This window comes from Pongo abelii, chromosome 3 (assembly GCF_028885655.2).
Source record: "Pongo abelii isolate AG06213 chromosome 3, NHGRI_mPonAbe1-v2.0_pri, whole genome shotgun sequence".
In the NCBI taxonomy this organism is placed as follows: Eukaryota; Metazoa; Chordata; class Mammalia; order Primates; family Hominidae; genus Pongo; species Pongo abelii.
In genome coordinates this window covers 38,450,453-38,473,983 of record NC_071988.2, presented here as the reverse complement: position 1 = coordinate 38,473,983, position 23,531 = coordinate 38,450,453, and the positions used below count along the sequence as shown (strand labels likewise).

The window sequence follows — 23,531 nt, the reverse complement described above, 5'->3', positions numbered from 1 at the left end:
AAAAACTTATTTGTAGAGAAGAGGTCTCCCTGTGTTCCCAGGCTGGTCTCGAACTCCTGGCCTCAAATGATCCTCCTGCCTTGGCCTCCCAAAGTGCTGGGATTACAGGCGTGAGCCACTGCATCTAGCATCCATAATATTAGTCATGTACAGACAGAAGGCATGATTGGCATTTTAAAAATTAGTTTTATTATTTTATTTATTCTGCTAGCAGTCTTTATGCTAGCACTGAATGGTGGGCATTTTTAATTTGAAACAATGAATCACAAACTTTAACGATAAAATTAATTTTAAAAACAATAAATTGGCAGACAGTTCCCTCCATCCTTCTGCACATGTTCCACACTGCAGTCAGCCTGGGCCACTCGCTACTTTCTGAAGGTATCCCGGCTTTCCCTCTTCCATGCCCAGGCTTTCCACCCCTCTCCTAGTCCACCCCCACCAACATGTGAACAAGGAAGCCGCAAGGATTCTTTCTGTTCTGTGTTTCAGAATCTGTGATACTATAAACTCACACTCCAATATCTCGGAGATGGTTTACCTCAAAAGATCAAATCTACTTCATATTTATATTCAGTGAATAATTAGTGGAAGCTAATTATGTGAAGGTATAACAATAGATAAAATGCTAAGTGCTGCAGAGAATACAAAAATATACCCCCATATGTGGCCTTAAGGAACTACCATTCTCTCCCCTCCTTTGTTTTATTATCTATTACTGTATAGGATCTCAGTCTCCCTACTGTTTTGCTCAATGCCTTATTGATCAGAAAGTTTCTGAGGTAAAGGGATTCTCTATTGGATTAACTCACTCTGCCAGTCCTTCTCTGCTGCTTTGCTACTGAGTTTCTGATAGGGAATCAGAAAATAGGTAGGTCAGCTTTTGCCAAACTTATTACCCAACATTTTTCTTCTCTGAAGTTCTCACACAGCACAGCTATTCTTGTCACTGCAGAGATGGCTCTGAATGACAGCTTCTCCCTAACCTCATCTCTCCAGCTACCACTAAGCAGGGACCTCTTTCCTTCCACAAAATTTGTGCCAGGTCGGTGTGGTGACCCAGGCCTACAATCCCAGCACTTTGGGAAGAGGAGGCGGGAAGATCGCTTGAGCCCAGGAGTCTGAAACCAGCCTGGGCAACAACGTGAGATCCTGTCTCTACAAAAAATAAAAACAGAAAAAAAAAAAAATTAGCCAAACATGCTGGTGCATGCCTGTAGTCCCAGCTACTGACAGGCTGAGGCTGAGGCTGAGGCTGAGGCTGAGGCTGAGGTGGTTGCTTAAGCCCAGGAAGTTGTGGACGTAGTGAGCTATGATCAGGCCATTACACTCCAGCCTGGGCGACAGAGCAAGACCCTGTCTCAAAACAAAATCAACCAATCAAACAAAAAACCCCCAAATTTACTCTACGTCCTTTTTGTTTTTCCTTTTTTTCCCTGAAAGTGGAGCCTCCCTGAAAATCAGTACTCATTTAAGTTGTATTACTTGTAACTTTTTTTTTTTTTTTGACGCAAGGTCACCTGTCACCGAGGCTGGAGTGCAGTGGTGCAGTGTCAGCTCACTGCAACCTCCGTCTCCTAGGCTGAAGCGATCCTCCCACTTCAGCCTCCCAAGTGGCTGGGACTATTCCTGGCTAATTTTAGTATTTTTAGTACAGACAGGGGTCTCAAGATGTTGCCCAGGCTGGTCTCGAACTCTGGAGCTCAAGCAATCCCCCAGCCTCAGCCTCCCGAAGTGCTGGGATTGCAGGTGTGAGTTCTTTATAGCAGTGTGAAAATGGACTAATAACAAGGTATTTATGGACCTTAAAGCAGGAGCTTAAAGGTAATTTTGACCACATTTGTTACACAGGTCATGGTAAATGATTACATTTGTAGACATTTTGGTGCCTTGATGTCAGCAAAGCTTGCCCAGTAACTTTTGACACACATTCATTCCGGAGATGTATAACAATTCTAGTTACTTACATTAAATACATTTTTGGTAAAGAAGCCTAGTACCAGATGCCGGCTTTAGATAATAGGGCAGTCTAATGACTTCTGAATTCCTCAGATAAGGAGTTTTGCCTCCAGATGGTCTGCTTGATGGCCACCAGGTGATCTTTGCTGTCCTCAAAACTATGCAAAAATACCTCAATTAAATATAATTGTTTATTATCCACAAAGAAATATGGTCAAATGGAACCAGCTTGAGCCTGGGCAAAGATCGAGGGTACTAGATTTGCTTCCCGAGCTTTCCTGAGTTTGCTCTCTAGATTATACCTCGTTAGCCCAAATAATTACCCAGGACTAGGGGGAAATGAGGGTGGCAGTGAAGTCTAGCAATGATGCCAATACCCACATCAGTCAATACGGCATTTCTTCAAGAGGCTCGGAAGTTGTTCAGCCCCAAGATACAAAATAAACACGGTACTCTCCTACACCTTAGGAATGAGGACAGAGGCTGTGATGGAAGAGGTGGTGCGTTCTTATAAGTTCTTTAAGACTCAGAATGATGATAATGCCATAAGTAGCCTGTAATTTTTCATGGCATTTGATTTTTTTTTACTCCAGTTAAAAAATAAAAAACATTACATGAGTATTATCTAGTCACAGTAAAATTAAATATCACTTTATTGAATATTTGTTTTTGTGTAAGTTATCAATAATTTCAAATATTACAGAGTTCATGAAAAGATGTCTATTTCAACTTTTAGAAAACATTTGTGGAATGTCTGCCATGTACCGGATGGTGGGGAAGTTCCCCGTTAACTCTCCCCTCACGGTTCTCGTTGTTTCTCACTCCCTTCTTAGGTTGAAATTAAGATTTAAGAGCCTGTTAGATTTTTAGAAATTCATTTATTTGCAAATTACAGTGAAAAAATTCTCTTCCAGATGCATATAAATCCAAACTTTTGATCCTAGTGAAGCGTACAGAATGCTATTGTTATGACATTTAAGTATCATAACATAATGTAGCTAATAAAGCTTTTAAAAAATTATGGTGAAGTGTATGTGAAATTTACTATTAGTGACATTGAGTACCTTCACCATGTTGTGCAATCATTCCCAATAAGTAGTTCCAGAACGTTTTCATCACCCTAGAAGGAAACTCCTTTTTAGCAATCACTCCTCACTCCTTTCTCTCAGCCACTTATAACCATTTATCTGCTTTCTGTCTCCATGGATTTGCCTATTTTGGATATTTCATATAAATGCACTCACGCAATACGTTGCCTTTTGTGTCTGCCTTCTTTCACTTGGCAAAAATGCGCTCAAAGCTCATCCATGTTTTAGCATGTATCAGTCCCTCATTTCTCTTTATGGCTGAATATTGTATTGTGCCGTGTGTAGATACCAGTTTGTTTATTCATTCATCAGCTGATGGCCATTTGTGTTGTTTCCACTTTTTTGGCTACTGTGACTAGTGCTGTGATGAATATTTGCATGAAAGTTTTTGCTTGAACACCTGTTTTCAGTTCTTTTCAGTATATGCCCAGGAGTGGACTTGCTGGGTCATATGGTAATTCTTTTTTTTAACTTATTGAGGAACTGCCAAACTGTTTTCCACAGTGGCTACACCATTTAACATTCCCACCGACAATGAATGAAGGTTTTCAATTTCTCCACATCCTCTCTAACATTTATTTTCTCTATTATTCATTTTTTTTCCTGTAGGTTTAGATCCTAGGTCTATTTCGTCATTCTAATAGGTGTGAAGTGGTATCTTCTTGTGGCGCTGATTTGCATAATGACTGATAAGGTTGAGCGCTTTGCATGTGCTTGTCGGCCATTTGTATATCTTCATTAGAGAAATGTCTATTTAAGTCCTTTGCCCATTTTAAAACTGGGTTGTCTTTTTGTTGTTGAGCATCGGAGTTCCTTATATATTCTAGGTATTAGTTCCTTACCAGATATATAAGATTTACAAATATTTTCTCCCATTCTGTGGGCTGTCTTTTCACTTTCTTCATAGTGTCCCTTGATATGTAGAAGCTTTTAATTTTGATGAAGTCCATTTTTTTTTTTTTTTTTTTTGCTGTTGTTGCTTGTGCTTTTGGTGCCATATCTAAGAAACCATTGCCAAATCCAAGGTCATGAAGATTTATTCCTATATTTTCTTCTCAAAGTTTTATGGGTTTAGCTCTTACATTTAGGTCTTTGATCTATTTTGAATTAATTTTTATATATGGTATGAAGTACGGGTACAACTTCATTCTTTTGCATGTGAATATTCACTTGTCTTAGCACTATTAGTTGAAGACACTGTTCTTTCTTCATTGATTGGTCCTGGAACCCTTGTCAAAAATCAATTGACCATAGTGTATCGACGTAATTTATTTCTGGACTTTCCATTCTACTCTATTGCTTTATATATTTTTATACCAGCACAACACTGTTTTGATTGAAGTAGCTTTGCAGTAAATTTTGAAATTGGAAAATGTGAGTCCTTCAACTTTATTCTTGTTCAAGATTGTTTTGAACAGACTTGAGTACCTTCAGTAACATGCAATCTCATATAAATTCTAGGGACAGCTTTTCAGTTTCTGTAAAAGGGTCACTGGAATTTTAATGGGGATTGTATTAAATCTATAGACTAATTTTGGGAGTAATGGCATCTTAACAATGTTAAGTCTTCCAGCCTGCCAGCACAGGATGTCTTCCATTTATTTAGGTCTTCTTTAATTTCTTTCAGCAACGTTTTGTACTTTTCAGTGTCCAAGTCTTGCACTTTCTTGGTCAAATTTATTTCTAAGTATTTTATTCTTTTTCATGTTATTATAAATGAAATTGTTTTTATTTCCCCTCAGGTTTTTCTTAGACTTTTATGCGTTGATCTTGCAGTCTGCAACATTGCTGAATTTTTAAAATCACCCAGAATCATTTTGTGGATTCTTTAGAATTTTTAATATATAGGACCATGTTTTCTGCAAATGTAGTTTTACTTCTTCCTATTTGGGATTCATTTTATTTCTTTTTCTTGCCTAATTGCTCTGGCTAGACCTTCTAGTATAATGTTGAATAGCAGTGGGGAAACGAGGAATTTTCATGATATTAGGGGAAAAGTTTTCAATGTTTTGCTATTATGTTGTTAGCTGTGGGTTTTTATGGATGCCTTTATCAGGTTAAGAAAGTTCCCTTTTTTTCCTAGTTTGCAGAGTGTTTTTACCATGAAAGGGTGTTGGATTTTGTCAAATGCTTTTTCTTATCAATTGAGGTGATCATGCTGTTTTTTCCCCTTCATTCTATTAATATGGTATATTATTACATTGATTGACATTTGTATCTAGAATTATCCCTGTATTTCTTTGATAAATCTCACTTGGTCATGCTGTATGATCACTTTAATAAACTGCTGGATTTGGCCTGCTAGTATTTTGAAGTTTTTTGCATCTATATTCATAAGGGATATGGGTCTGTAGTTTCCCTGTGAGGTCTTTGTCTGGCTTTGGTGTTAAGGTAATGCCGGCCTTATAGAATGGGTCACAATTGGGAGAGTTCGAGAAGGATTAGTGTTAGTTCTTCTTTATATGTTTGGTATAGTTTGCCAGTAAACTCATTTAGTCCTGGACTTTCTTTGTTGGGAGATTTTTTATTACTGGTTCAATCTCTTTACTTGTTATAGGTCTGTTTGGATTTTTTATTTCCTTCTGAGCCAGTTTTGTCAACTGGTGTGTTTTTTCATCTAGGTCATCTAAATTGTTGGCAACAATACTTCTATGAATAAATTTGTTTATAGTTAAGTTGCCTAAGATGCAATTCATCTAATATGTATAAAAATTGAAATATATTATATTGCATCTACTTTTCTAAATCAAAATATGTAAAATTCCATAAGAGATTTAAACAAAAGTTTTCCCTAAATACTAAAGAACCAAAATTTTCTGATTGGGTGTTACTGGTAAATTTTATTACTAAAGAGCATAAACCCTCTTTTTTTTTATTAAAATAAATAATTCCTCACACAAAATGAAATCTTTTTTTTTTTTTTTTTTTTTTTTAGATGGGAGTGTCGCTCTGTTGCCCAGGCTGGAGTGCAGTGGCGCGATCTTGGCTCACTGCAAGCTTCACCTCCCGGGTTCACGCCATTCTCACGCCTCAGCCTCCCGAGTAGCTGGGCCTACAGGCGCCCACCACCACGCCCGGCTAATTTTTTTTTATTTTTTATTTTTAGTAGAGACAGGGTTTCACCGTGTTAGCCAGGATGGTCTCCATCTCCTGACCTTGTGATCTGCCCACCTCGGCCTCCCAAAGTGCTGGGATTACAGGCGTGAGCCACTGTGCCTGGCCGAAATCTTTCTTTTTCTACCTAGTGGCAGGAATAATAAAGAGTGAAGACAGCTGAGTGAGAAGGCCTTTGTATGAATCCCTGCTCTGCCACTTACTTGCAATATGTAACCTTGGGGCTAACTTCTCTGTACCCCAATTTCCTTAGCTATAAAAAGGGAATAGAATTACCTCATAAGGTTGTTGTAAGGATTAATGCATACAAAAACTTTGATTCCTAGTTCACAATAAACAATATTAGCAAATATTATTTTCCATAAGGTGGTTATTAATCGGGGTTAAAATAAAAAGCATCTTAGACATCTCAGTGACTTATATCTTGTAGGATTTATCACAAAATGTTACTGCCCAGTGCATTTTTGCAAACAATAACAATTCACTGAGAGTAATAACATTCACATATGTAATTAGAGTTTACAAATGTAAAAAACTTAGGGTAACAAACACTTTAAACTTACTTTTTAGACATTCAATAAGCCCATTCCCCCACAAACTGTTTGATTACAAAGAAGCACAACGGGTTAACTGTGGCAAAACATAAGAAATAAGGCAGGGGAGGCAGATACAGACTTGAAAACATAAGGATATCCAAACAATTTTGTCAATATCAAAAGACAAAATCAAAACATCTTTTATAATATAAAACAAATCCATATAATTAGATACTAATTAGATGAAAGAACATTATAGGGTATATAACATTTATTTTCTCTACATAAATTTGCATATCTTAAATTTAATGCAAAACATTCTGTTTCAACTTCAACTTAACATCATAACATGTAGTTCTTAGTGAGTCTAGATGTAATGGAATGAATATTTAAATAGACTTCAAAGATCCTATCAAGTTTTTATTTGGTTATTGTTGCTTTAAGTCCTTAATGCTTTTCTTTATTTATTGGACTAAGCCAATTTTAGAAACAAAATCCACAACCAACACACATATAATGCAGATGTTTCTGAAAAAACTAAATAGTGTTATCTTTAGTATATCATTAAAATAGTGGTTGTGGTTAAACAAACAAGCAAACAAATTACTGCTTATGATAAGCTTACAAAAAGTAACATTTTAAAGTTTCATCTGGTGTGTTTGCACTGTAGGAAAATAAATCTGGATGTGAGTAAGATGTGCTTGACTGAATAAATGAAACCCCCAGTTAGCACTGGGTTATGTTCCAGAGCAGTGCATTTGTCCTCACTTATTACATCAGGAATGTGTGTTTACAATCCACCAGCTGCAGGTTTTAATATACTAAGAAATGAAAGGAGTTAATCCTGGTCCATCCACTGCTTCCTCCCTTGTTTTACTATCTTCACTTTGACATCAGGCACTTTGTGCCCAGGATTGTGACAATACACATTTACTAAAAATGTATCCATTGATAGAATAATTATACTAAATAAAGGAAGACGGTGTCTTCATGTAGAAAACAGAGCACTAAATTATAATTTTACAGTCACAACACAAGCTCCAGCTCTTCCTAGGCACAGTGGAGCAACCTAAAAAAGAAAAAGAGATATGTATTGGATTTGTAGGTTAAAATGTCAACACTACTATGCCAGTTGGTGAAATACTGAAACGGCCTGTACTTGTTGGCAAAGGGTTGCTGCCCTGGCCCCTGCTGTATCAGCGCTGTTTCTGGCTTGGTCCCCTTCCCAAGAGCCACCTTCCATGGCAAAGTTTCATAGACTAAGTTGTTTTGGGTACATCATGATTGTGTAGCATTCATTCTTCTTTAAAGGTGATTTTTAAAAACAGCTCAAGAATTAATCTACATTAAACACTCTATTTTAGCCAAAATGATGCACAGTATGGATATGAAGAAATGCTGAACACTTACAGTAACTCTGTGACCAATATGGAGGAAAGATCAAGTGTTATCTAGAGAGGTCCTCTAACAGCCATGCTATCAGAGATAGCACACAAAATACTCTGAATGCCTGGGGATCTGCTTATTCTAGAAGAACTCGTAACCTCACATTTTTTGACTACCTTCTATGTGCATGGCTGAAAATTCTAAACCCATTCTACTACTTTTTAGCAGACTAAATAAATAATAAATGCTACCCATCCAACTCCCCTGCGAGTGGAAACAAACTCAGTGAATGAGCTCTATTACAGTGAGATAGAAGTTGGGGGAGAGTTGCTAGGGGAAGGAATACAATCTAAATTTATGGATAAAGAACAATTCTTAAATCTTTCACCTCTTTTTTGAACAATAGGAACTCTAGACACTGGGTAATTCATAGTGGAAATAAAAGTGTGGACAAAAATAGTCCTGAAGAATTACTCTGAACACAGTAAGAATCTATGCATTTGACCCAGGAGAGTTAAAATGTTAACATGGATTGGGGGGTGAGTAATGCAAAGTACTAAGAAAGTTTGCTTTGTACTTATGTATGTTAGGGTATGTACTAAAGTATTTTTGTCAAATGCCAAAATGACTTCCTAATCAGTTTGACCCTCTAGACCAATGAGTAGATTTTAAGAACAAGTCAGACTTCAGTTATAAGAGAATTCTCAGTAGTTCTCCGTCTGAATCAGTTGTTTTGATCACTGTAAGTCTCTTGGAACAATCAAATAACCTATTTTAAAACCATATTTATAGCATTATCGAACTGACCTAAAAAATCATTTATATCAAAATGTCAGTTTATAATTAGTAGCTCTTCTCAAATCATCCAAGACATTTAGTCTCTACACTGTGAATAGTTGACACTGTCATGACAACTAGCTAGAAAGTGTAGCTTAGAGAATTTGTTAAATACAATGCAATCACCTCTTGCTTTGAGGTAAGGCTGGTAGTGAGGTGGGTAGTGGCTTAGGACTTTGTCATTTCATTTTAGTGCCTATACAAATGTCCATCTGTCAGAACACTGAAAGGAAAACTTCAAAATTTTTTTCTTTGTTTCGCTTGTTTTTGAGACGGAGTCTTGCACTGTCACCCAGGCTGGAGTGCAAATCGCGCATCTCGGCTCACTGCGACCTCCACCTCCTGGGTTCAAGCAATTCTCGTGCTGCAGCCTCCTGAGTAGCTGGGACTACTGGCACACGCCACCACACCCGGCTGATTTTTTGTATTTTAGTAGAGACAGGGTTTTACCATGTTGCCCAGGCTGGTCTCGAACTCCTGAGCTCAGGCAAACCACCTGCTTTGGCCTCCCAAAGTGCTGGGATTACAGGGGTGAGCCACCACACCTGGCCCAGGAAAACTTTTATTTTTCAGATACTATGATAATGAGTTCGCATTTTTAGGTGCTTTAACATAGTAACAGAGGTGGCTTGCAAGCAAAATAGCTATGTGGACACTGATGATCAATTTTGATATGGGGTGATTTAGCATAAAGTATTAATTATAAATAATAACAAGTCTCAAATAACTGGCTGATAGGTCTTAAATCATACATATAACTGGACTTAGGACTTAAATACATGTCAGAAAAAGAGATTCTTATCTTTCTGAGCTCCTTGGGTGTCATTCACAACTATGTTTGCCATAGTGGGAAGCTGATACTAGGTAATCATCTAATTTCCAATGAAATCTTGTAGCTCTCAATCTTATCCCTTCCTCCCTCCATCAAGTGATCTCACTTAAGAAACAGAATAAAGCCCACACAATCTAAGTCCTTTTTTTTCTCTTTCTCTTCACTTAAAAACTCCCTGTACCTTTCTACACTCAAATTCTCATCTTTTCCCAAGCCTTGGAGGGTAAGATCTTTCTTCTAGTCTGAGGGTGACCAGTCTGCTTTTTTTTTGAGAGGGAGTTTTGCTCGTCACCCAGGTTGGAGTGCAATGGCGTGATCTTGGCTTACTGCAACCTCCGCCTCCCAGGTTCAAGCGATTCTCCTGCCTCAGCCTCCCAAGTAGCTGGGATTACAGGTGCACGCCACCACGCCCAGCTAACTTTTGTATTTTTAGTAGAGATGGGGTTTCACCATGTTGGCCAAGCTGGCCTTGAACTCCTGATCTCAGGTGACCCACCCGCCTTGGCCTCCCAAAGTCCTGGGATTACAGGCATGAGCCACTGTGCCCGGCCCCCAGTCTTTGCTCTTAATTCTGTTTCCTGCCCTTTTCTCAGAAAGGTGCCCTTCAGTTTCGCTTTCTTTCTTTCTAGTATCTGGAATCTCTCTCTACCCTCTTCTTGTCATCTCTATTGTGGAAAAAAAAATCCTTGGCTCTAATTCTAACTCCACCATTTATTTGCTATGTGGCCTTGGGTTAGCTGTTTAACTTCTGTGTCAGATTCCTCATCCTGTACAGTGGGAAAATACCAGAACTCAACCTCATAGGGTTGTTGAAGATTAAATTCTTTACAGTGCTTAGAATAGAGCCTGGTCTGTAAGATGTGCTCAATAAATACTAACTTTCTATCATCATCATTTAAAAACTGCATGACTCTCTAGCTCCTACACTCTATTCTTCTGTTTCCTTTTTTTTTTTTTTTAGAGTCTCGCTCTGTCACCTAGGCTGGAGTGCAGTGGCACAATCTTGGCTTACTGCAACCTCCACTTCCTGAGTTCAAGCGATTCTTGTGCCTCAGCCTTGTGCCTCAGCTGGGACTACAAGAGCACTAATTTTTGTGTTTTTAGTAGAGACGGGGTTTCACCATGTTGGCCACGCTGGTCTTGAACTCCTGGCCTCAAAAGATCTAACCACTTTAGCTTCCCAAAGTGTTGGGATTACAGGTGTGAGCCACCGTGCCTGGCCTCTTCTGTTTACTTCTGAAACTGTGTGCTGGCTTCTGCTTCTATCAGATTCTCAAAGGGTCCCACAACTTTAAAAATGACAAATCTTCATTCTTTCTTACACTGTTGAAACTCCTACTCCTCCCTTTAGATGCTCTATTCCATTGTCTTCCGAGAACTTCTCTCATCATTCCTTTCCTGTTTTCTTCAGAGACCACACCTCCCAATTCAACCCAGTAATGTGTGTATATAAAGAAAGATCAACAAGACTTGGCAATATCTCTTGAATCCACCTACATTGAATGCTTCAAGCCTTGCAATTGAAGCAGTCCTCTAAATATTTTTCCTTTTATCCAGCCCTCACTTCCCCTGCCCCTAACCCAACTTATGCGACCCCAACTGCATCATTCTCTTGGTTGAAAGTTTCTGCTGGCTTCTTGTTACCAAACTCTTTAGCTTAGACTTCACACATCCCCATTCTTTTAAAAAATTATTATTATATGATTAATTATTTTTAAGAGACACAGTCTTGCTCTGTCGTCCAGGCTGGAGTGCAGTGTCATGATCATGGTTCACTTCAGCTTCAACTCCTGGGCTCAAGCGATCCTCCGCCTCAGCCTCCCAAGTAGATAGGACTACAGGTGCGTGCCACCACACCTTGCTAATTTTTCACAATTTTTTGGGCTGGGCATGGTGGCTTATGCCTGTAATCCCAGCACTTTGAGAGGCCGAGGCGGGTGGATCACAAGGTCAGGAGTTTGAGACCAGCCTGGCCAACATGACAAAACCCCGTCTCTACTAAAAATACAAAAATTAGCTGGGTGTGGTGGCGGGCACCTGTAATCCCAGCTACTCAGGAGGCTGAGGCAGGAGAATCGCTTGAATGCAGGAGGTGAAGGTTGCAGTGAGCTGAAATAGTGCCATTGCACTCCAGTCTAGGCGACGGGAGCAAGACTGTGTCTGAAAAACAAAACCAAAACAAAAAAACCCACAAATTTTTGTAGAGATGGCGCCTCACTTTGTCACCCACGCTGGTCTGGAATTCCTGGCCTCAAGCGATCCTCCCACTTTGGTCTCACAGATCTCCATTCTGACCCCAATCTTCCTCTCCAGTAAGCACTCCTTCTCCTCTCAAGCACAGATCCTTATAACCAGTCATACTTCAATATGTCTCACACAATTCTGCTTTGGTGACATTTCTTTCACATTTTCTCACAATTTCTTCTTTCCAATCTTTTTGAACTGGATCAATTCACTAAGGCTTGGTTTAAATCCCACTTCATTCTCACTAAAGCTTTCCCCATAACCACTTTCTTTTTTCTCTCTTATCTCCCGTATCACTTGGCGCCTGTACCACGGGACACTATTTACTCACTGCCTTGTGTGGTGCATTCTCCTCCTGCACATGTAGATCTTACCTACCCAAGACCTTACTTAGGTTACATGACCGTGGGGCTTCTCAGAAGCTTTCTTTTCTTTCCTTTTTTTTTTTTTTTAAGATGGAGTCTCACTCTGTCACCCAGGCTGGAGTGCAGTGGCACAATCTCCGCTCACTGCAACCTCTGCCTCCTGGGTTCAAGCGATTCTCCTGCCTTAGCCCCCTGAGTAGCTGGGATTACAGGCACGTGCCACCATGCCCAGCTAATTTTTTTGTATTTTTAGTAGAGACGGGGTTTCACCATATTGGTCAGGCTGGTCTTGACCTCCTGACCTCGTGATCTGCCCGCCTCAGCCTCCCAAAGTGCTGGGATTATAGGCATGAGCCACCGTGCCCGGCCTAGAAGCTTTGTTTTCTTGACAATACTTACCATTGCTCCTTGTATACAAGAAAATCTTGGCTCAGTTAAACATTTATTGTCTTTTATGTACCAAGTACTGAACTGGGTGTCATCCTGATTCTGTTCTTGGTGATGATGGAAGCAAAGATCTCAAAAGTCATTTTTAGATGTGCTAGACCCTCCCAGAAATACACAAGGGTGAAATTTTTTCTGTTAGTAAGATTGCCAGATCAGGTTTCTTACTTAGTGTAATTTAGGGTTGCCATCTTCATTAGGTTATCAGGACTTTAATCTGCTCCCAAATATCAATGGGTTGAGTATTTTAAAAATCCGACTGCTCATGCACGGGCAAGTTGTTCAAAGTTTTCTGACTACTATCCTTGTTTTTATTTTCCAGTCTCCCCTCCCATTGTTACAGCCCTCCTGTAGTCCTATTAGCCTTAATCAGGCTAGAACACTTCATCATGCAAGTGGTAGCAGATAATTAATAATTTCTCTGAGTATTAACTTACATCTCAAAGGTAATTCTGGATTTTAATCATGTTACAAAATTAAACATTGGCTCTTTTTCTCATCTTTAATCAAAAAGTGATTGTCATATTTATGCCATATATTTCAGTATTGGACAAGATTGAGGGGATCTGTTTTACCAAAAGAATTGTTTTAATAAAAAGAGAGTCAGTGTAATAATGAAATATGAATGCCATACCTGGGTCCACTCATTTGTCTGGGGATCATAAGCCTCCACGGTATTAAGGTATGCCTGTCCATCATACCCCCCAACAGCATATAACTTATCACCAAGTAAACAGACCCCCACTGCATCTCTGCTGATGCTCATGGATGCTACTGCAGTCCACATGTCTGTTTTGGGATCATATCTGAAAGAAAATTTTAGAACCGGAGCTGACATTATTCTTAAAATATTTAGGTAAAAACAGTTTTGTTCTTCAAGTCTATCTTCTGACTTATTATCTACTATGTAAATCAAATACATTTGAACATATTTTAGAGAAAAATATCAACATTTCTCTGAAAACTTTAACTTACAGTATTATATTAATAGATCCACTTAACAGATGTATAATACTTGAAAGGAGCTAGTGTCAATACTGAAAACTGCTTTCAGACCTTAGATTACCTACTGAAAATTTGGGGAAAGCAATGCATTAAGCTCTATGAAAGACGACTTACACCCTCAATCATTGTAGCTGTCCATTTTTGGGCTGTCTTGCTCCTTTCATGAGGTGTCTTAACTAGAATTGCCCAAAGTTGTATAGGTAAGAGCAGATACATCATGCTAAGATGACTGATACTGCTCCTAAAATCTGTTGTATCAATGAACAGCTTTCCACTGAGTGTAGTACAACAGCAAGCCCATAATTCATGGGGCAAAGTATACAAACACTTCCACATTCCTTTCCTGGATTACAACATGAAATGAGCATAGGTCTGAATTGTTTTCCCCTCAATATAAGTGAAATGCAGTTGTAACTTTCCTGCTTTCTCAAACAACACCAATACAGAAAGCACTTGTCATGGTTTGGATGTAGTTCATCCCCACCAAAACTCACGTTGAAATTTAATTGCCAATGTAATAGTGTTGGGAGGTGGGGCCTTTAAGAGGTGATTAGGTTGATAAGATGGATTAGTGTTTTTCTCCTTGGTTAGTTCTTATGTGAATGCATTAGTTCCTGTGAGAGCAGACTGTTATAAAGCGAAGTTGCTTTGCATTTTTGAATGCCGACTTTCCCTTCCAGTTCTCCAACATGTTATCACACAGCACAAGGCCCTCACCAGAACCTGCCAGATGCAGCCTCCCAATCTTGAACTTCCCAGCCTGGAGAACTGTGGGCTAAATAAACCTCTTTTCTTTATAAATTAATCAGTCCTGGATATTCTGTTATAGCAATGGGAAACAGACTAAGATAGTGCTCATTATCATCAACAAACTTTGATTTTACTTTTTATCCTTCTTATGGTCACTTGGTCACTTACAACTTAAATAAATCAAACTAGTCTTTAAAAAAATCTGATCACCTCCAACAGACACAAACACACACACACACACTCTCTGTCACACATGGGCACTCATTAACTTTCTATTTTTCTTTATAATCCAAAACCCTTAACAATGTCTCAAGGAGTCTAGATGATCTGCACCACCCCGCCCACTCCGCCTCCTTTCCTGCCATTCCCTCCCCATCACTCTTTGCTCTCCAGCCACAATGGCTGCCTTTCAGTATTTCTTTCTGCTTTGGAGTGTTCAGACAAGCTCCTATTGATTGTACCGCCTAAATCCATTCAATTCTCTCTATTCCTTGTACTAGACTAAACATACTAAATGGGAACCTGACCTACCATCCAAATCTTCCACTGGTATTTGGCTCTCTACCTGGCACCACACTTGAGTTTTGTGAGGCCAGTTGGGATGACTTAAGTTTGTAAGCCTTATTATTAGTTTTTCATTTCATATCAAAACACATAGAAATGTCCCTATCCTTTTTGCTTTTTATTTAGCCTACAGCCCTTAAGTCATTCTGCCTAAAATTCATCAAGCTCCTCTTCTTATTAGGTCCAATATCCCATATAAAATAAAATTGTCTTGCATGTAGTGCATGCTCAATACAAACTTATTTTTCTGGAAGTATAGTTCCTGTGAGAGCAGGCTGTTATAAAGTGAAGTTGCTTTGCATTTTTGAATGCCGATTTTCCCTTCCAATTCTCCAACACGTTCTCCAAATATACGTAAGTATCAGAGACTTATAATATATCTTTTTTGTTCCTAGTTTTTCTTCCCAGGAAATTACCTCTCCACACAGTCTGAGAGTCTGGAAGTCAAGTTGGATGCGGGAGCATCGTGCCCCCCTATAGCATACAGCAGTCCATTCCACGTTGTCACTCCTACGCCACCTCTCCTTTTTGACATCTGTGCACACAGTGTCCACTTATTAGTATGAGGATCAAAACATTCTACTGATTTGAGACAAGAACTTCCATCACGACCACCAACTGCATAAAGTCTGTAAAAAGAATAAATGAAATGATAAATAAGACATTGTGCCATTATGCTTAGAACAAAGAGGCTCTTCTTATGTTATTTCATTGAATTTAAGGTGCCATCAGTTATAAAACACACTGTCAATGTGTGTGTCATTAAAGAAGATATGCTATGTTTGAAATGACACATGTAAGTATCATATATCACTCTGTATATACATGAAAAGGAAAACAAACTGCACATGAAGGCAATGACAACTATTTCACCACTGCCATCTCTTTGACAAGTCACCATTGATTGTAATATGCACTGAAATTCTAGAGGTGTTAAAATATGTGTCTTAGAATAGACAAAATATGGTGTATAAATATACCATGGCTTATTTTTTTAATAGTTAAGACTTTATTATCAAGGAAAGAAACTAACCTCTGAGCACCTACCATAGGTTAGGCACTTCACATGTACTAATTTAATCATCACAGTGATATGAGAAACTGTTTGAATCCCTGTTTCACAGGTAAAGAAACAAGGGTTCACAGAGTAAGAGACTTGCACACGGTCACCCAGAAAGCAGCAGAATCGGGACATATAGTTTCATTAATGAACAGCTGGACAGTCAACACAGTCATGTAGAATGTACTTGTAATAGTGAAATAGGAGAATAAAAATATAGCTTGAAACAATGGCATAAAAAGTAACATTTGTTATGTATGAACAATGATCCTTCATTAATTTAAATTACTGCAGAAAAGGATATAGGTTATCATGTGAGCGACCTAAATGTTACCTAGTAGATCAATTTAAATTCATTATCAATCAATACACTGCACTAATTTGAAATAGTCTTTTACTCTGAACCTAAAATGTTTGTAAAATATTTTAAATATTTGAACACAATATTTCTTGTTAAGCAAAAATCTTCTTGTACTTACTATTCATTTGGGAAGCTCTCTATAAATATTTTTTCTACTAGTTTTTTTAAAAGAGTAAATTTACTTTGTTGCTCATAGAAAAGATTATACATTTTGAATTTACAAATGTTAGTTAATACTTAACCGTTTTTATCATTTCTCAAGAAATAATATTTTAACTATCCCAAATTTCTGCCAATTAAAACTCTAGGTATTTATATTTGGGTAAATCTATATACTTAACCACAGATTTCCTAATTAAGGTATGCCACTATGTCACTGAAACTATTTCTTAAATAATAAGATGACCATATCTTAAACAGCAACGTATGGTTGTAGCAATATCTTGTTCTAAACTTAAACTATATTAATAGTATGGAAATTGAAATTTATTTGAAACTTATCTATTAAAATTTATCATAAGACTTCTTTTATCTGTTAAAGACTTTTATCTATTAGTAACTTGTTTATGTTCCAGTTATTAATATTATTCTTATCTTCAACTAATACCTGGTAGAAGAGTTATCTAAATATGGATCATAGAACATGAGAAGCCTTCAACAATTAGGGAATATCAATAATTTAAAATAATTCACACATGCATATGTGTGTGTGCATGTGTGCACACCCACACATACCCACACACGATAGGCTTTAAAGCATCTTACCCTCTTGAACAGTGGATTCGTGGGTCTGTATTGTAAAGAATGGTATAATACAATGATTAAGAGCATGAACTCTGGAACCAGACTCTCTGGGTTTGAATTCTGGTTCTACCACTTACTAGTTGTGACTATGGACAAGTTATTTAACCTCCATCTAAATTTCATCATCTATAAACCCTGCCTCATAGGATTCTTAATAATTAAATTTGAAGTACTTTGAACACTGCCTAGTACATGATAATCATGGCATAAAAATTTACAGAGAAAAATTAATTACGTCTCTGTGTTCTTGTAGAAAATAGCACTTACAGGAGATCTTAAGTGTACAAACAATGTTTATATTCAGCTAATATTAAGGGTTAAAATCAATTGGTAACACTTCCTAAATAATCATTATCTCAAGCAATGATTTTCAAACTGTGTTCTAAGAATAGGATTCTATGAAGAAATTGAGGGAGTCTAAAAAATGGTTCATTTGAATTTCAAATTTTAAAAATTATTTTTCATTTTCAAAAATATCACCTGGCTCAATTAAATGCCACGTAAGACTCAGAACTCATCTCTCTTCCCCTTGATACTGTCTATTACAATAAAAAGAGAAATATTATGTCAAGTTGTGAAAGTATTGTACTACCTATATATACTTAATAATAAGATTTAGGTCTTGCCTGACTTTTAAAATTATGATCAAGAATGCAAGTAGGCTGGGCACGGTGGCTCACACCTGTAATCCCAGCACATTGGGAGGCCAAGATGGGAGAATTACCTGGGCCCAGGTATTTGAGACCAACCTGGGCAGCACAGTGCGATCCCATCTCTAAAAAAAAAATTTTTTTTTAAATTAGCCAGGCATGGTGGTGCATGCCTGTAGTCCCAGCTACTCAGGAGGCTGAGGTGTGAGGATAGCGTGAGCCTGGGAGGGAGGCTGAGGCTGCAGTGAGCTGTAATCGTGTCACTGCACTCCAGCCTGGGCGACAGAGCTAGACCCTGTCTCAAAAGTAAAAGGAATGCAAGTAGTTGGCAGATACTGTTTGAGATTCAACTTAGAAAAAAAATTCATTACTACTTTCAAACTGTTTGGGCAATTTAACTGAAGAATTTCCTGAAATTCCAATTAAATTACTCTAGTAGTTAAAATAACTGTTACCATTTCAGCCTCTTATCTGTGGATCAAGATTTTCCTCATATTAGACAATCAAGACAAAACACAGAAATAAGCTGTTCTTTAAAGTTTATTCTTCTGTTCTTCAGCACTTACTCTTCACAGATTTTTATAATAAGTAAATATGATATGCTTGAACTTGTAATACATTTGAAATAAGTTTAAAATAAACTTGAACTTCCATTTGCCTTTTAAATATTGAGGTATTTTTAAGATTTCATTTGAAAGAGAGATTCAACTGCTAAAAATATTTGCCAGCCAGTGGCTTAAAGGTAGCCTGAGCAATTGGAAGTCTAAATAAGGTTTCTTTCTATCAAACATGGTAGGAAGAAAAATTTTAACACCTTAAAAATTTTAAGATTGGGAGGCCAAGGTGGGCTGATCACTTGAAGTCAGGAGTTCGAGACCAGCCTGGCCGACATGGTAAAACCCTGTCTCTACTAAGAATACAAAAATTAGCTGGGCATGGTGGCGGGTGCCTATAATCCCAGACATTTGGGAGGCTGAGGCAGGAGAATCACTGGAACTCAGGAGGCTGAGGCAGGAGAATCGCTTGAACCCAGGAGGCGGAGGGTGCAGTGAGCTGAGATTGCCCACTGCTCTCTAGCCTGGGAGATAGAGCAAGACTCTGTCCACTTCCCCACCACCCCCTCCAAAAAAAAAAAAAGAGAAAGAAATTATAAATAAGTTAAAATAGGCCAGGCGCGGTGGCTCATGCCTGTAATCCCAGCACTTTGGGAGGCCAAGGCAGGCGGATCACCTGAGGTCAGGAGTTCGAGACCAGCCTGGCCAACGTGGTGAAACCCCGTCTCTACCAAAAATACAAAAATTAGCTGGACATCGTAGTGCACACCTGTAGTCCCAGCTACTTGGGAGGCTGAGGCAGGAGAATCACTTGAACCTGGGAGGCAGAGGAGGCTGCAGTGTGCTGAGATCGTGCCACTGCACTCCAGCCTGGGCGACAGAGTGAGACTCTCTCAAAATAAAGAAATAAATAAGTAATGAGTTAAAATAACAAAAACCACAAAAATCAAAGCTCTTCATTTTACAGAATAAAAAAATTGAGGCACAGAGAAATGATTTGTTCTAAATCACAAAGCAATGATAAGAAAAGATGCATCGTTAGTTTCTTTCAACCAACCGCATACTTTCTACTTACTCCAGATTCTTTAGATATACTATACATTCAAAATCAAATTTCTTAATAGTTAGTAGATTAGAGATCCTTAGCTTCTGATATGATTAATTAGGTTGTCTCTGAATTGTATTCAATTAACTGTACTTTAGGTGGGTTAAGGATTGAAATATTTCTCATTAGAGGGCAAGAAAAGGTAAGAAAGTAAGATGTTTCTATGCCTAGAAATCTAAGCTGCGGTAGGTCCGGAAATCAGGTTTTAGAGAAGGCAGTTATTCTTTTGTCCTCTATTAGAAATAAGGGCTAAGAAATATGCTGCTGAACAAAAATTAATCCAATGAATCAATCCCAAAGGTTTAAACCAAAGGGTCAAAACCGAGAAGATACTGTTTCATTTTCTTTTCTTCTCATTTACTAGATTCTTTAATGGCAGACTCTTACCAAAGAGTTTAGAAAGATACGTAGTGATGAATTTTGAAGTGATTTCTTTAGCTAAAATAAACGAGAGGAGGGACATGGAGATAAAAAACATCTAAAAAGTGATTTCCATTTATCCATCTTATCACATGTAATAGTGCTTAAAAAAGTATCAAAAAATAGAACATAACTGACAGGTCCTGAAGAAACAAGATCTTAGGTCCTAAAATATAAAAAATTTCACTATTTTTTTCATTTTTCTTATAATAATCAATAACACAATTCTATACATAATTTTAATTCTATTTTAACCTTGATTCATTTATTTTTCTGGAAACAATGACAAAGCATTCTAAATGAGCAAAAGGTACCCCACAAATAACTTTAATAACCACAGACAGCTTCATTTTATGGAAGAAGAAAGGACTGAAAAAATATTGACTCTCCGAGTAACTGAGAGCTATTAGTGATGGCTCTACCTATATTTGTTTATTCAGAGCAGGCAAGAGGCAAGAGAGCACCTCTTTATAAATCCATTCTAGTTTTCACCAGTTTTCCAAGATAAGAAAGAAAAGAGATAAAAGTCAAGATAAATCAGTAGAAAAGATGGAAGGAATTTTTAGAGAAACACTGAGAGAGACTACACTACTTTTAAAAGACCATATATACTTTTAAACATAATACAGATAATATACTTTTAAAGTATATTAAATAAAATATTTTAATATAGATATACCAGATTTTTATAGTACAACTTATTAATATTGAACATTAATATAAAATGTCTTCACTCAAAATGATAACTAGAAATGTATAGTATCTGCACATTAAAATGAAAGCCTAGCTTAACAACTATTTATATTTACGACTATTATAGAAAAAGACATTGTCTTAAAAGTTTCTTCAAATCACTGTATTTATGTATATCTTTAAATTAGAAATGATATAGCTTAATAAATTTGGTGTATTGCATTTTAAATGGAACTTTAAATATTTCCTTACTTTCCACTTAGTACTGCCACACCTACTGTACTCCTAGGGGTAGACATAGTGGCAACAAAATTCCACTGGCGAGCCTGAGGGTCCCATCTTTCCACTGTGTTCAGATAGCTCCAGCCATCATGTCCTCCTACGGCATACATGGGACCTTCCAGTACAGCCACACCTATGAGGAGACAGGAAACAATTAACGACTTCAGATTGGCTGCTGTCTTAAAAATCACATTTTAATTGAAGTATAAGTACAATAAGCCTTAAACATACAAATTGAACTGAGTAAACATTTATGATGCAGACAAGGGTCCTCCTCACTATTCTTAGTAGGTTGGTGGTTGGGTGGGTGGGGTTGAAATAGCACGGTTGTTCTGGTTTTAAAAGTTCTAGAGACTGGCCGGGCATGGTGGCTCATGCCTGTAATCTCAGGAGTCCGAGGTGGGAGGATCACTTGAGGTCAGGAGTTCGAGACCAGCCTGGCCAATATGGCAAAACCCCTTCTCTACTAAAAATACAAAAATTAGCCAGGCATGGTGGTGGGCGCCTGTAATCCCAGCTACTTGGGAGGCTGAGGCAGGAGGATCACTTGAGCCTTGGGGGCAGAGGTTGCAGTGAGCCAAGACCATGCTGCTGCACTCCAGCCTGGGCAACAGAGTGAGACTCCATCTCAAAAAAAAAAAAAAAAAAAAAAGAAAAAAGTTCTAGAGGCTGGGCACGGTGGCTCAAGCCTGTAATCCCAGAGCTCTGAGAGGCCAAGGTGGAAGGATCTCTTCTGAGATCAGCCTGGGCAACACAACAAGAGTGCCATCTCTACAAAAATTTTTTTTTTTTTAATTAGCCAGGCGTGGTGGCATCACCTATAGTCCTAGCTAAGGTGAAAGATCCCCTGAACTCAGGAGTTTCAGGTTGCATTGAGCTATGATCACACCTCCAGCCTGGATGACAGAGTGAGACCCTGTCTCTCAAAAAAATTAAAAGTTTTAGAGGCAATATTTTTAGGTACAACAGTGGAAAATTATTTTTAAACAGACCAGATGCATACACTGCTACTATTTAAAACATTTTTCAACAATTTGGATTTAAGATATATTTGGAAAAGTATTTTTATACCTTCCTCCCTATTAATTCAAATTCATGAGATTTTACTATAGTTAATTTGATACCATAATCTATTGGTATGATTCATCAGCAGGGAGCTGAGCTAGACTCATTTGTTAATTTATTCAACAAATATCTACTGCATGTCTACTAAGTACCGGGCACTCAACAGAATATAACGGGTAAGAGCTGTGCCCTCATAAATCTTATAGTCAGGAAATTGACATAAAATATATTTTGGGTAATAACAAGTGCTAATTTAAAAAGTGGTGCAGAGTAAAAGGATAGAGAGGGTCAGGGGAGACCTTTCTGATAAGGTAACATTTAAGCAGGAATGTGAATGAAGCTGGGAAACCAGATTTGGAGATAGCTGGGGAAAGAGAAGGTGAGGCAGAGGAAACGGCACATGCAAAGGTCCTGAGGTATGCTCACTGTGTCTAAGGGACAACAAAGTGGCCAGTCTGGCTAGGCAGTGTGAGTGAGGGGGAAAATGTAAGAGATGAGGGCGAGTGTGGAGCCAGATCATGCAGGACAGTCAGAGACTGCAGATAAGGACTCTGATCTTATCTCTTGTAAGGACTTTGGATCTTATTCTGAATGAGATGGAGAACGGTCTCCATGATGGCTTTGAGGTACAGGGATTTGAGAAGAGGTGCGACATGATCATGGCCAGGTGAGATAAAATATGTGTCACCTGGGGGCCAAAAGAACCCCTGTATTACAGATATATTTTAATTTGTGAAATCACAGCCAGATAAGAAAAATACTCATCATTCATGCATGACCCAAATCAACAGATTGTTCCACTCATATGTTATATATTGTACCCCACCAGTACTAGCTTTTGGAGATTTTATATGTGTGTGTGTGTGTGTGCGTATGCATATATACACACGTATATGTGTATATAAATATGTATACCTGTTATTTATATGTATATATGTGCATATACACATTTTTATGTGTATATATGTATAAACATAAAATATAAATACACATTAAAATATACATCTATAACATATACACATATTGTATATACATGTTTATGATATATGTATATCTCTCTAATTTTACATATATACATATATATGTAATGCATAATATGTCAAAGGGGGCAGAAAACTTAAGGGGTTCACCTAATTCAACCCATTAAAAAATGACTTTGAAAATGAATTTTAAGCCTGGTGCAGTGGCTCACAAGTGTAATCCTAGCACTTTGAGAGGCTGAGGCAGGCAGATTGCTTGAGCCCAGGAGTTTGAGACCAGCCTGGGCAACATAGTGAAACCCTGTCTCCACCAAAAATAAAAAAATTAGCCAGGTGCGATGGTGCGTGCCTATAGTCCTAGCTACTAGAGAGGCTGAGGTGGGAGGACTGCTTTAGCCCAGAAGGAAGAGGTTGCAGTGAGCCAAAAACGTAC

The 23,531-nt window shown here is 38.0% G+C and overlaps 1 protein-coding gene across 4 annotated transcripts in view; it reads right to left on the bottom strand.

Annotated features, from left to right (window-relative positions):
* Positions 1 to 6,574: 6,574 nt before the first annotated feature.
* KLHL5 (kelch like family member 5) overlaps positions 6,575 to 23,531 on the bottom strand; it is a 76,002-nt gene continuing 59,045 nt past the window's right edge. For 2 of the 4 annotated variants that reach the window (XM_024246127.3, XM_024246129.3), the window contains 4 exons: positions 21,024 to 21,186; positions 15,541 to 15,753; positions 13,440 to 13,611; positions 6,575 to 7,766 (listed from right to left, as the gene is read on the bottom strand). In XM_024246127.3, coding sequence (XP_024101895.2) covers positions 7,710 to 7,766; positions 13,440 to 13,611; positions 15,541 to 15,753; positions 21,024 to 21,186 — 605 coding nt within the window. In that variant the 3' untranslated portion in view covers positions 6,575 to 7,709. Of the gene's footprint in view, positions 7,767 to 10,671; positions 13,612 to 15,540; positions 15,754 to 21,023; positions 21,187 to 23,531 lie in introns of those variants that run through there. The other 2 variants (XM_024246128.3, XM_054553445.2) reach the window with 1 other exon arrangement.